At 40.1% G+C, this 13,334-nt stretch overlaps 1 protein-coding gene and 1 long non-coding RNA gene across 2 annotated transcripts in view; one reads left to right on the forward strand and one right to left on the reverse strand.

The window, feature by feature from the left end:
- Positions 1 to 627: 627 nt before the first annotated feature.
- Positions 628 to 2,591, reverse strand: LOC309880391. Its single transcript, XR_014317960.1, has 3 exons — positions 2,539 to 2,591; positions 1,462 to 1,530; positions 628 to 666 (listed from the first exon to the last, which is right to left on the reverse strand). It is a non-coding gene; the product is annotated as an uncharacterized lncRNA (long non-coding RNA).
- A 10,265-nt stretch (positions 2,592 to 12,856) lies between these two features.
- The window catches only part of LOC309880266 (L-threonine ammonia-lyase-like), a 29,073-nt gene continuing 28,595 nt past the window's right edge, over positions 12,857 to 13,334 (forward strand). The window contains exon 1 of the mRNA XM_082765030.1: positions 12,857 to 13,018. Coding sequence (XP_082621156.1) covers positions 12,885 to 13,018 — 134 coding nt within the window. The 5' untranslated portion in view covers positions 12,857 to 12,884. The remainder of the gene's footprint in view (positions 13,019 to 13,334) is intronic.

The following is a 13,334-nucleotide window of genomic DNA, read 5'->3' on the forward strand; positions in this document are numbered from 1 at the left end:
TCAGTTGGGAAGGTGTTTGAAATAGGTTAGACTTGGTAACATTATGTGCAAAAATATCATTATGTGCAAAAAATATAATGTGATTGATTTTGAGCAGGGTCTTAATTAAATGTTAACTGTCTTGAGAGTTGACTGCTAAGTGTTAACATATGACATGAGAGGCGGTGTGTGGAGCTAGACATTTGATCCGAAGTCCACCACAAGTTCCTGGTACAGCCTTGGTCTTGTCTCCCAGTTTGCAGATCGTTAGTTTATACTTCTGAAGGAAAATTAACAATCCTTTAACCCATCTTAAAACAAACAACAACAAACATGACTAATAATTATTTTGTTTGTCAATTTTTTTGTGGTGTTTGAGTAAAAAACCACATCTCTATGAAAATTCTTATATTTTAGCAAGGAATAGTTATCACAGACCAAGTTAGGAATGAATTGCAAAGCTTGTGTACAACAAAGGGCTGAACATGCTGACGTGGTAGGCTGTGAATTCTGAAGTGAGGGGTTATCATGCTTTGCCTGTGAGAATGTCTGTTCTGAAGCTGCTGGAGAAGTGGAAGTAATCAAACAGACTGAGGAAATGCAAATGCTGTCCTGGTGATTTCTTTACAACTGTGGTGCTCACCAGCAGGAGTGAGAGCCCTGTGTAACACTTCAGAGACAGGAGATCTGGGGACAGAAGAAGAACATTTTAAAATAGTTGATTTCTGTTTTCTGAATGTTTTTGTCCATTAACTTTGCTTTTACACTAAATATATTTCTCAAGCAGAATTGTCTGTTGCAAAGGAAGCCAGTTCATGGATGCTTTTCTGCATGTTTTCTGCTCTGCTTTACACTATATAATAAAAAAGCAACAAACATACATTGAATTGGTTTTCCCCTCAGCACACTAGCAAATCTTGGAACTGTCCTTCCAGACCACTGCTGCTGAGGTCACTCGCCTCCCGTTATAGCATGTGTCCTCAAGGTTCCTCGTGAACTGGGCTCAGGCTCCTGGAACAGTTCAGGTCTTCCAAGGAACCTTATTTGCCTCTTATTTGTCAAATAGTGTTATGTTCAACTGTACTGAAGTGCTGGTTTGATATCCGTGGAGAATTAAATAAAATAGTGAGGATTTTCTCTAATATCATACTCCAGGGATTATTTCTATAGTGAGAGAGTTCTTTCTACTGCAGGGAAACGCAGCCAGAAGGAATGCTTATGCCAAGTAAGATTTTGTATTTCAGTAGGACTACCTGTCCAAAGAATTTTGATGGTCTTGGGTAATTGCCCAAGATGATTTTTGTTAATTCATAAGCACTCAGAATGAAGCCACAGAGGAAGAGCACTTAACTAGTAACATGAGATACAAAAAAAATATATATATATCAGGGGGTGTGACAGAAATCATTAAATTGCAAAGTAGATTTTTCAGTTTAAGAGAGAAGATTTGGGAACAGCAGATAGAATATGATATATACGAACCTATTTGTCTTCTGGAAAGTTAGTCAGTAACTGATTACCATCGGAGAAAGCATTCTTCAGCACATTCATCTTGGAAATGTCCATATATGAGAATATAATGAGATCATATGAATATAGGTTTGCACAAAATCCAGCTGTTGAGATGTTCCCAAGATACCAGCAGCCAAAGAAAGCATACCAGTGAACATGGATGGGAATTTTTGCCAGCAGGCAGTCTGGCGAAAGGGAGAGCAAACACAAGGATTAACTCTATTTTGGGAGTGTGTGTGGTTTTTCTTTTTTCTTTTTCTTTTTTTTTTTTTACAGCTTGGCAAAAGCAATAACTAAGTGCACAGAGGATATACCACTGACTGCACAGGAAAGAGGGACAGAATAAAGAAAGGGCATATGTCAGTGGAGGATGTATGTGCCACAAAAAAAGAAGATCTTATTGTTCATGGGCATGAAATCCTGCAGCATGGACTGGCAGAGGAATATAGCTGCATGTAAAATTTGCCAAAATTGGAGTACACTGTACTGCAGCTCCTCAGGACTTTAAGTGAAACAGAGAGATAATTAAGCAGAGATTACTTCTAGGAACAAAAATACAGTAGAAACCCCATCCTTGTAGAGAAGGAAAAAGTTCCTTACACTGGGAGAAGAGAATGAAAGAGAATTTTCTCTGTCCTGGATTTAATTCTGAGGGATGAAGAAATCAGCACAAGGTTACTGTGTACGTGCTCCTGCAAGATTCATGTCCACTAGGGTCTGTGGAGATTCCCTGGGCTTTCATCACACATTTACTAGCTGCTAGCTGCTCACAACCAGAAGTTCTTGCTACTTGGAGGCTGTTGAATACCTTAAGTAAAATGGGGCTTAGTTCACAATTCTAGAAAAGGTAAATTATTTCTACCTTCTTAATTTACTCAGTTCCTGGCTGCTGAGTTGAAGCAATAATTGAATACACATGGAAGTAGAATTTGTTGCTGGGAGAGGATGATTTCCAAATACAAGTTTGCAGCTTGCTGACTGCTTTCAGGGGAAGCAGAAGCTTGCTTTACAACAAGTGCATCTTTTTGGTGAACAAATCAAAGGTACCTTATTGTGTTGAAATTAGATCATCCAGCCCAGATAGTGCTATTTGAAGTTTTCAATAGTAGTGACTCTTAGCACCACATCCCCAGCAGTCTCCACTGAGCCTCCATACCCCTGTTGTTCATGGGGGCAGCCTTGGTTGATGCTGCAGGTCTTGTGGGTTGCAGCCTTCAAGGTGTGAATATCTTCAGGTCCTGTTCCAGTGCAATCCCCTCTTCCATCTGCTATGTATCAACTTGAATTAGTGGTTATTACATTGATTTGTAAGGAACATAGTAAGTGCAAAATTTTCCTGTTGTTGTCCTAAAGGCACAATCTTTGATTCTGTTAAAAGAATCACATGGTTGATGCTACAAGGTGCTGTCAAGATCAGCTTTGTCTCTGACTGTACCGGCCTTGGAGAAGTTCAACAAACATATGTGCCATGGAACAGACAACTCTGATCCAGCCTTCTTCAAAACAATACATTTTGTACTATGCCTAAAGCCAACAGTGAGTCAGCTACTGGAATCAATTCTCTTGTGTCATCTTGGTGGCAACACACTAAGCTGGATTCTGCTCGCCAGCATTAGGTAAGCATCTGATGGCTTCAGGCTGTTTCGCATCTGTGGCTTCAGCTTCCTGAGCAATCATCTGCACGAAAACTGAATCACAAAACTGAAGGAAAAGGTGGGTCACATAGAACATTAGAGATGTTTTACAGATTGTTTTGTATTTTTAACCAGTGGTTAGATACTTTCATTTGACAGATTTCATACATTTTATGAAGCCTGGCCATTCCTCAGAAATCTCTATGAAACCCTAACAAAGCTAGTTTAGCAATATTCTAAAGCTAAATTAGTGAATCAGGAATGGACTCTTGACTCCTGAGCTTGTATTGCACACAAGAGACTCTGATAATACATACTGTATTTTTTATTACAGAAGGCTGCATCCCTTTGCTGTTGCAACTTTGCATCCACCCATCTGAGTCACTCAAAAAACATGAACTAGATCTGTGTGTCTATTTCAGATAGTACTCTAGAAAATAATACTCATGGGGGAAATACTTGATTATTTTCAAGTCAGAATTACTCAGTTAGTGTCTTTAGCAGGTCAATATTGCACACCACACCAATTAAAAGAAATAATGACTTGAAACTGGACCGACATTTTCATTCTGTGAAGGAGTAATTAATATCTGAGAAGCTATTCATCTGTTGAGGAGCACCTTGCTGAGCACAAGTCATGACAAATAGTCATGACTGTTTGCAAAGTAGAGGTCTGTGTTACTTAACATCTGCGTACCTTACTCCATTAGGTAATTCATCAGCTGTGTATATGAAACCTTTGAATACAGGTAATATTTACCATGTGAGATACTTGTGAGGTGGAGTTATTTAATGAAACAAAGAAACAGTGGGGAATAAATTCCTATTTGGATTACTAGTCAGCCTTTTTCCCTTAATTACCACAGGGTCATGGATAGATGCAAAGGAAAAAATGGCTTGCCAGAGATAAAAACCAAGCTAATCTCCTCACTATTCTTTTCCTGAATACTTGCAGTACACTTATTATTTTACAGCTGATGGAGTAAAACATCTCAGGTTAAGATTCCTTTTAAAATAAGTGTGTTGTAGGAAATAGAATACTGTAGCAGGGTGTTAGTAGTTTTTTGTTATTACATATCCCTTACATCTCAGCTGCAAGTTTTCTTCCAAGCATGTTTCCGCTGCATGCTTTAGGTGGAGACTGAATAAGAATGTTGGATGACTGTTGATTTGTTGTGCGTTTGTTTGTTTGTTTGTTTGTTTGTTTAATCTTACTGTCTGTGTAGTTTATCATGTAGGGGATTCTGCTCAGCAAGATTCCTAAACAGTACAGTTAGCTATTACTGTATGGTACTAGTTTTTTACCTCTTTAATTCCAGCTGCAAAACTGCATTAAAATACAAATACTTACATGATGGTACTACTATTCAGTAGGAGTGTCTGTGGTAGTTGTCATGGGGAAAATTTGTCACTGTGAATGGGAAGGGCCCATGAAACAATTTTTGTTAAAAGTTCAGCCAAGGCATGAAAAACCTTGTGAGACTATGAACACATTAATAGATTAGCATGCACCACAAGCTCTAGAGTCAGAACATTAACTCAGATTGTTAGAAAACAGCTGTGAGCTCTGGATTCTTTTCCTCCACCCTTTCTTTTGAATTTTTTTCTAATGAGATCCTTAAAGGGTGATCGGTTCCATATGGTCTCGGGGAGAGGTTGATAGTGGTTACACCTGTTACTAGTTTGCTGTATCTGCATGGATATTCTAGTTAGTGCTAAGGACAAAACAAATAAGAACGAGAATTATAACCTGAAACTAAGTTCTCACCGGAATTTAGGTTAGTGCAGATGTGGTTTCTAATGCCAGATTTCAGGACACCCTGTGTTGCTTTAAAAGATCAGTTGGATCTGGGTATATTAAAATATGTGTAACAGTAATCTGTCCAGATGTAGTAAAATGTATGATTTTGCTTAAAGTTATCTGCCTGAGTTAAACAAACTGTTCTTCAACTCAGACCCACCACTGGAACTTATTGTAAGACTAACAAAAATATTATTTCCCAATTCAGATATTCATCTATGCCATTTTGTATTTTTCTTTAAGTGCTTTCTGTTTTTCCTTCTTAGATACTACTTCTCGACATCTACAATAATGACTATTTTAGTCATCTTTTAAACAATGCTGAGAAAAGAGGAAATAGAAGATCAGATGATAACATACATGGAAGGAGAATGAAGGGCTAATTGTATGTATTCAGGGAACCAGAAGCATCACAAGTGAGAATTGAGGAGCCACGTGAATCATCAGGACTCTAAATAATTCCAAGGTAATCTGTTCTCTTTAAGCTGTATCATTAGCAAACTGAATTACAAGAAGCTGATAGGACAAGATCCTGTGGTTTGAATTTAGAAGAAATTATACCAGTCTAGGGTGCAGAAAGTGTCCTGTTGATGTGGGTGAATAGTTGTTATACCAAGACCAGGAGATAACCACAGGGAGGGTCTCGATGGAGGTAGCGGAAAGAGGCTAGGCAAGCAGAGATACTGGTGAGGCTGTCAGGTGAGGCCAGGCAGAAGGGCAGGGGAAGGTGTGCGGTGAGGAGGCTGGCTGATGCAGGTGAACCTCACCTGACAGCCAGGGAGCTGGTGAGGTGAGGCGTCCTGTGTTAGCAGAACCCTGCTGCCTCACGGGTGAACAGAGAGGTTATCTATTTCTGTCTGCCCAGCTGCCCAGTTCTCCGAGGAGGCACTCTGCTCTGCTCCATCTCTCCACCCCCATCTTGTACTCAGGCATTTGATTTGTTTTGATCTCCCTCCAATTGTGCTCAACAAAGATGAGATCTGGGCTGGGTGATCTGATTTCAGGCACAGTATGAGCTGCAACCTAGAGCTTAGTGTTTTAATTAGACACAGCAGGAGGAGAAGGAAGAGGATTTAGATCAATGAGTGTCTAAGCTAAGGTAACAGACTCCAAACTGTTACGTACTTGACCTTGAGATTACTTATGCTAACTAGCAAGCAAAGGAGTTCAGCCTGTCTCAGAAACATCACTCCGGTGAAGCATTTATTACTTCCAGCAGAAACAATTGCATGTTCTTCACTGCAGTTAGATGTCTAAGCAGACACATGTCAAAAACCTTTGCAGACTTTTTGAGCCTTTGGAAGCATCATATGGTAGTTGTCTACAGACTGTGGCAAACTAGAATCAGTTTGAGTAATTCTGTAAAACAAAGCTTCACTTTGTTTCAGGTCATGTCCACTTGTCATTGAAATGCTTGGTTATTTTTGTTACTGAACATAAAACTAATGACTACTACAGTAAAACTTTGAAATTATATGGTGCTGCTGCCATGTTGTACTGCCTTCTGAAATAGTGGAATATGTTCCACTACTTATCATGCCTGTGCTCTGTACAGACAAGCTGGTATCTTCCTTCAGGTGTTCACTCTATTGGCTTTCAGCTGGTGCATTTCTCCTCTAATGTGAACACAAGTGTGCAACCAAGTCTTCTTGGGTGTAAAGCCCAGGATCAGTGATAATGTAACTGTGATTATGTTACCCAAAGACATCTAGATAGTCTTCACTAGTTAATATCATTTTGTAAAGTGGCTTTGAATAAATTATTGAATACTTACGTGCATTTTCAGTACTAATTTGCTGTCTCTGCATGTATTAAAAAAGTATTGAAATATTTGATATTGTGATAAGACAGATATCACAGAGCTAAATATTCCAGATGGCAATGCAAAATGCTTTGCTGGTTCTTACCAGTCATTTAGTCCTGATGGAAAAGTGTGTGCTGTTGGTTTTGTTTGCTTGTTTGTGGTGTTTTGTTTGTTTGTTTGTTTTAATACCAAAGCACAAGCTTTGTGCTGGAGTTCCCAGTTTTTGCTCAGCCATTGTAATGTATCGGTTCAGCATCTTACATTCCTAAGTGGTCTAATTCTAAATAATATTTTGGGACATAAATTTTGAACTTCAAATAAAAGGTTTTGCTCTTAGTCTTGACAAATATCTCATCCTTTCTTCAAAATATTTACTTGATAAGCAGACAGTCTGTACCACATCCTAACTTTACACAAAGCACAGCCTGACTGCCCGTTAGCCTTGTGCCAGCAAACATGTTCCTTGAGCTGATGCCTGTCTCTCTCTCAGCCACTACAAAATATATATTGAGGAAGATAGATCTATTACCACTGATTTCAGTCTGCCTGATCAGTCTTTTCTCAGTTGCCTAAAGATAACAAAGAGTAACATGAAATTTCAATACCATAGGTCAGTTGCTGTCTGACAAATATAAACTCTGAGGGATGAAAATCTGGCCTGCTTTATTACTATTGATTTATGCAGAGACTGAGATAGAAGTGAAACTAGCATGGTAAAGAAAAAAAAAAGTGAAGGTTTTGGTTTCTGTGCCTTTTGATTATTATTATTGGCAGTTCTTTTTGTATTGTCTATATTTATCTGCACTGCATCTTGCAGTGTTTTACCACCACATTGCTGTTGCACCAATGCATTGCATAACCTTAAATTATCATTTTAGTTTTCTGTGTTGCTACTCTGAACAACTTTTTTTTTTTTTTTGGCCTAACTGTAGACTGTCTCCACCCACTTTCCCTCTGTAACTGATCAAATTCTGCAAAGAATTCTCCACTTTGGATAGACTATCATTTCCCACCCATGCTGTTCTCACTGAGGTTAGAAATGTTATTTATTTTATTTAGTGTGGGGAAAAAAACTTGGCTAACCCTTCAAAACGATCTTTAAATTCCTGTAATTCAATGAAGTCTTTATTTACAATGGTAATAGCTATTTCTCCTTGCGCTCTCCAAACTGAGTTCTCTCTGGTTTAAAGAGAATGAAGCACTGTTTTCCATTTTCAAGGTCTCCAAATAGTCTGTACCTCAAATCAAATCTTCTACCATCAATGCAAAAGGCACAGAAAAGTCAATGGCAATCTATCCTAGGACAGGTGCTTTGTAGTTCACATGTTAATTCTTTGGTTAGTCTTATGGGCCATACTTGTCAATCTGAGCAGTTAGTGGATCAACACTTAGGTAAATTGTTCATTTCCCATGTGTTTTGGTCTGCTGGTAGTGATAATCTTGATCCTATTCAAGATGAACAAATATATTGGAAATAACCTATTTTATTCTGTTAGCTAAGAGTGAGGTTATATGTGAAAGGTTTACAGGGTATATTAAAAAGTTATATATTGTAGAAGACTTCTGTTAATTAGGGGCAAAACCAGAGAGAAACAAGGACATCCTGGAAATTTCACGTGCAACAGACAGCAACCACTTGCAGGTGATTGACTGGGGGCACTCAGTCTGAAAAATCCATCATCAGAAAAATAGATTAGGGAAATCACGAGCAGGATGTAACACCTTTCTAACCAACTAGCTTAAATTTCTGAAGTGGTCTACATGATCTATGTGCTTTTTGGTGTGGGTGAAGAAACCAACGCTGCAGGCAATGTGTTGGATTCCCTCCCCACACCTAACTAGATGCTCTTGGTGGCGGTGGGAAGAAGGCTGTGTGGAACCCTGCTGCCCTGATTTTCTCTGTCTGTATCCACCCTCGCAGTTATAAAGCTCCCCTAACAATCATGGGGCTCTCCTTGGAGAAGAAAAATAAGTCTGAAAAGGCAATGAAATCAGGAAGGAGCTATGAACTCCATTGTAAAACACTTGTAATTTCTGTTAAACTATGGATTACATTGGTTCAAGTATATTAAAGCTGGCATCAAAGAGCGTAAAAGATGTACTTGAGTTTATCTCTTGCTAAATATGCCCTTAGTTGCATGCTTATGAGCTTTCAAGAAATGTTGTCTTTCCATTGATATTTGTAACAGTCTTGGTAACAGGAGCATGAAGTTAGTAAACCCTCCATTCTGGCCAGCCTTCTTCTCTTCTGCCCTTACCATAAAATTAGACAGATTTTTTTGCTAGACAAACATTAAAGAGGAAAAAAAGGTACTTTAATCTGTTTATATATACAAGGCTAAATTTTGACCCTCCAGTTTGCAGAGAGCTGTGAATTAGAATCTTAAAAAAGTCAGTAGAAATGAGACACAAGATTTAGTTATTTCTGTTACAACATGTTAACACATCAGGTTTGGCTTTTGTTTGTTTTCTCTATGCAATCCTTAATTAATATTTGTCTTTCACCATTTGCTGGTGCTTTAGGTGTTTTTAAGATAAATTCCTGTGTAAGAAGACCTAAAAAAATACTAAGATGTAGAAAACTTAAGTGCTTCTCCCTATGGAAACTTCATGAGAATTTATTTGTACAGAAGGATTTGAAGAAGCAAGGAAATGCTTCACTTCTGTTGTGCATGGTGTTGGGTGATGCAATGGAAAAAAAAAAACTTCTAAGCTCTGGTGCTATTACTCTCACCCAGAAAGTAGTCTTGTTACAGCTGTGGGTAATTTGTGTGATCAAATATTGGGATCCTTTAAGGAAGACCAAGGGAACTTAAAGCTTCAGGGATTTATTTATTTATTTATTTATTTTTAATAAATCTTAGGATCTGCCATCACAATTAAAAGTTTAATTAAAGAAAGTTTTCTTTGCTATAAATGAATGAAATAGTTCATTTTTATGTAACTTCAGTTTCTCATAAGCAGGAAAAAAAATGACAAGTTTAAACAGTAAATCTTATTTAGATGGCCTTTACTGTCAATTCAAAGGCATACCAAACCAGCACAAGTGTTGATGTGAGACTGTGCCCCTGGAAAATGTCATTTACAGGGGGGTATTGCCTTCAGCTGGAGCAGCAGCAGATACGGCAACTCCTGCTAATAATTGCATTAGTAAAGACAAATTAAATAAATAGGGATTTCCTGGAGGAGGATATGGGGAAGAAGGAAGAGACCAGATTAACTTTCTTGATATAAAGGCTTCTGAGTTATTGAGAGGGTTTAAATGACAAAGAGAGGTGTTGTAATGAGAGAAAGCACACAACCTCGGGAAACAGTGCCTGTTAAAGGTGACAAGACCCAGTTGCTCTAGAAAGAGAAAGCGAGACTGTTGTGTACAGCCATCACCTCCATGGACAAAGACAGGGAAGGTAAATACGTAAAGTGGCAGACAAAGCTTAAGAAGCTTGTAAGGACAATGAAGTTTGACAGGCAAGAATGAAAGGAAGATGCATCTAATAATAGTGTGTGTTTAACTGTTTATCTCTCATTAAGGAAATAAGCAGCTCAGAAAATGGTCATAGTTAACTTAGAGCAATTACAGTGATGCAGTACCTTCCAGGACACTGCACAGTCAGCACTTCCAGCACATGCTTAGCTCAGGATTTTGAAAGGATGTTTGACGTGGGTCTAAATCTACAGCAGAAATTTCCACATATCCTCTTCTCCTAATGAGCTGATTGTTTTACAGTATTTTAGAAGGACATGATTCAGTGCTTCGTGTGCTTCTGTCCTGAAAAAGGTTGGTGCATATTTTTTTTCAACTGCTTGGCCAAACAGACCCAAAAATACTTTTATCATTGTTGCTTAGTCTACAAATACCAATTGCGGATCAGGGCCTCATTTTCTGTGGAGCTGTATTCACGTAAAGTTTTGAGCAGTAGTCAGTGTAATAGGTTTGTTTGTCATTTTTGTCTCTGTCTCTCTAAATGTGACAAATTGCTCTTTCTGATGTGATTCCTGCATCTGCTAAAAAGGGTAAAATAAGCTTTCAAGCAGGTTGTGAGGTAGGTTTGGTTCATACACATTTTGTGTTCATCATTCTTCAGCAAAAAATACTTGAACAGTGCTTGGAACAGCAGCTCTCTTGTGTTTTCCATTCCCTGGAGAAGCTCTGACCACCAGTATATAAAGTTGCACTTCGGTTTTGTTTCTTGTGCAAGTTGTTTTGTGTTCCTCGCTGCTTGATGGGCTCAGTCTACCTGTGCAAAATGAGGAAGGGAAGCTTGCTTCATTCCTTAATGGTACCTAACGTGTTTGTGGTACGTGGCTGAGGACTTGGAAATGCGGATATGGACTTAGCTTAACCAGAAGGTGAGGAAGGTGATATGTGTCCACCTCCAAGTGTATTACTGGAAATGAGGGGAAAAAGGCAGAAGGAAAGGTGGTGCCTCCTTGCAGCTGTAAATGTTAGGGAGGAGCATGCTGTGAAACTCGCAGATATTAATGTTTCTCTGTTGCATATAGACAGATTTTTAGGTGACTCCCTACTCAGTGTCATCAAAGTCTGTGTTTCATCTGCACAGTTTGCTGCAAGGAGAGCTTAGGAATCCAACACATCAGTCTGGGCTCCTAGGCATCCAAAAGCTAAGCGTTACAATTTTTACTTTTTTACATTCCCTTTCCTGTCCACCATTGCACTTCAGATGTGTTATGAGCAAAGTAATAACTCCACCCGCCTTCTCTCTTTGCTTCACCAGTGAAGCTGTCCTGAACTTCACTCTCACTTAGAGCTGCAAGTGCTGGCAGCATCTCACTGCCTTTTTGTCTCGGCTTCTGGCAGTAGCATGCTGCTGGGTTGCAGCCATGCTTAGTACATGCAGCACCCACGGTCTGCACATCCACTGTCTGGAATGACAAAGGGTTTGGGGGTGGGAGAGACAGGAAAAAGTGGTGAATCTAGAGTTTCATCTGCATTGATGTCCATGGAGTAAGGACCTGCCTGCCACACCTATGTAGGGAAGCCTCCAACAACCTGGCTCCACTTCCTACAGTTCCCAGAAGACTATTTAGTCATTTATTCTGACTCTTGCGTGTGAAACAGTTTATTATTAGTCAGGGTACTCTGCGGAGAGGGTTAGGTCACAGCTTGGGTTAGATCACCCTGTGCCTGTTCTCCGTGTTGGAGGTTAAACCTACGTACACTGTCGGCAGAAACCAGAGCAGGCATGGAGGGACCGCTGACACCTGGGGAGGGACACCTGGCCAGTCCCTGAGCAGCTGGGAGCCTGTGCTCCATCAGGGCTGCGTTCCAGAAGAGGAGAACCACAGAAGGACCCCAATCCCATCCCACCACACAGCCATCGTGTGGCTGGAAATCTTTCATGGCCCCTAGTAACACTCCCTCGGGGCAATGAAGAGAGAACTTTGATACTGTCTTTCTTTAACTGTTACTGCAGTTGTTTCCCTACATGATCTTTTCTGTCCATCTGTATGATCTGCATATCTCTCTCCTCTGCTACAACTTTGCCAAGAAAAGGCCCAAATGGAGGAACCAGTCTTTTGGTTACGAAATCATGAAGGCCTGTGTCCCTAGGTGCTGCCTTAACAGATCCTTGCACCTGGCTGAGACACCACAGAAAGAAGTTGGCCCTTCCTTGCTACTTCTGTCTCCCCAGTGCACGCTGTTAGATCATGGGCCCTGCAATGAGCCCCGATCATGCTCCACAGCTAAGCAGTAAGTAAGTAAAGCTTCATGTGTCCTGCTAACAGAACATCACCCAAGCATAATCCAGGCCCTGACTCAAATTGACAAGGGCAGGTTGGCCTCTGAAATAATCTCTTTAAATAGCAGCAGCCATTTCTGAAAGTCGTTCCCCTCCCCCAGGAGCGTTGGAGAGCTGCTTACAGCAAGTCGCCTCTCTTCCCCATCCTGGCAGTGCAGGGCTGGCACTTCTCGCAGGCAAGTGTGTCCACTGCCTGCAGCCTCACAGCTTTCCTTTGCACCAGGAATTACAATGAATTTTGCGGCACAGTTTATCTACTCCAGGGTGTTAAAAAACAGAACTCCCAGGGACCGCTCCAGGGAAGATGAAGAATACGATCCTTTCTGGCAAAGGTTGGAGAATATTGCTGTCTGACTTAGAACTAGAGTGCTCCTTCCTCCCCTTTAGGGGCCATGGTCAACCCTCGGGGTCCACCCAGGGCCAGGCCTATGGACATGACATCCCCCGGACCCCTCCTGCCTCCTTATGGTGTCGTAGTTGGAGTTTTGCTTCACCTCGTTGTTTATTTATTCGCTATGCTGTATAGGTAATGCTTTCTTTTTACTTTTCCTTACTTTATTATTAAAAAAAAAAAAAAAAGAAAGAAATTGTTCATAAGTTTCCAATGTCTCTCAAGGTTCTGTGACTGAGTTGATTCTGGAGTCATCCACTGGAAGCAGTGGAGCTGTGAGTACTTTAAGCCAATGTTCAGCTTTTTTACTTCATGAGTGTTGTCATAGAATAAGCCTAGGCAGGCCAATGGACTGCTGAAAATCTACCATGGGACAGCCAGTATTGCGTTCTGCTATTGCAGGTGTTCTGCAGTTATCTTTGTTCTAGTGCGTATAGTCTGCTTGATTTAC

Source organism: Aythya marila (assembly GCF_965140915.1).
Source record: "Aythya marila genome assembly, chromosome: 7".
Classification (NCBI taxonomy): Eukaryota; Metazoa; Chordata; class Aves; order Anseriformes; family Anatidae; genus Aythya; species Aythya marila.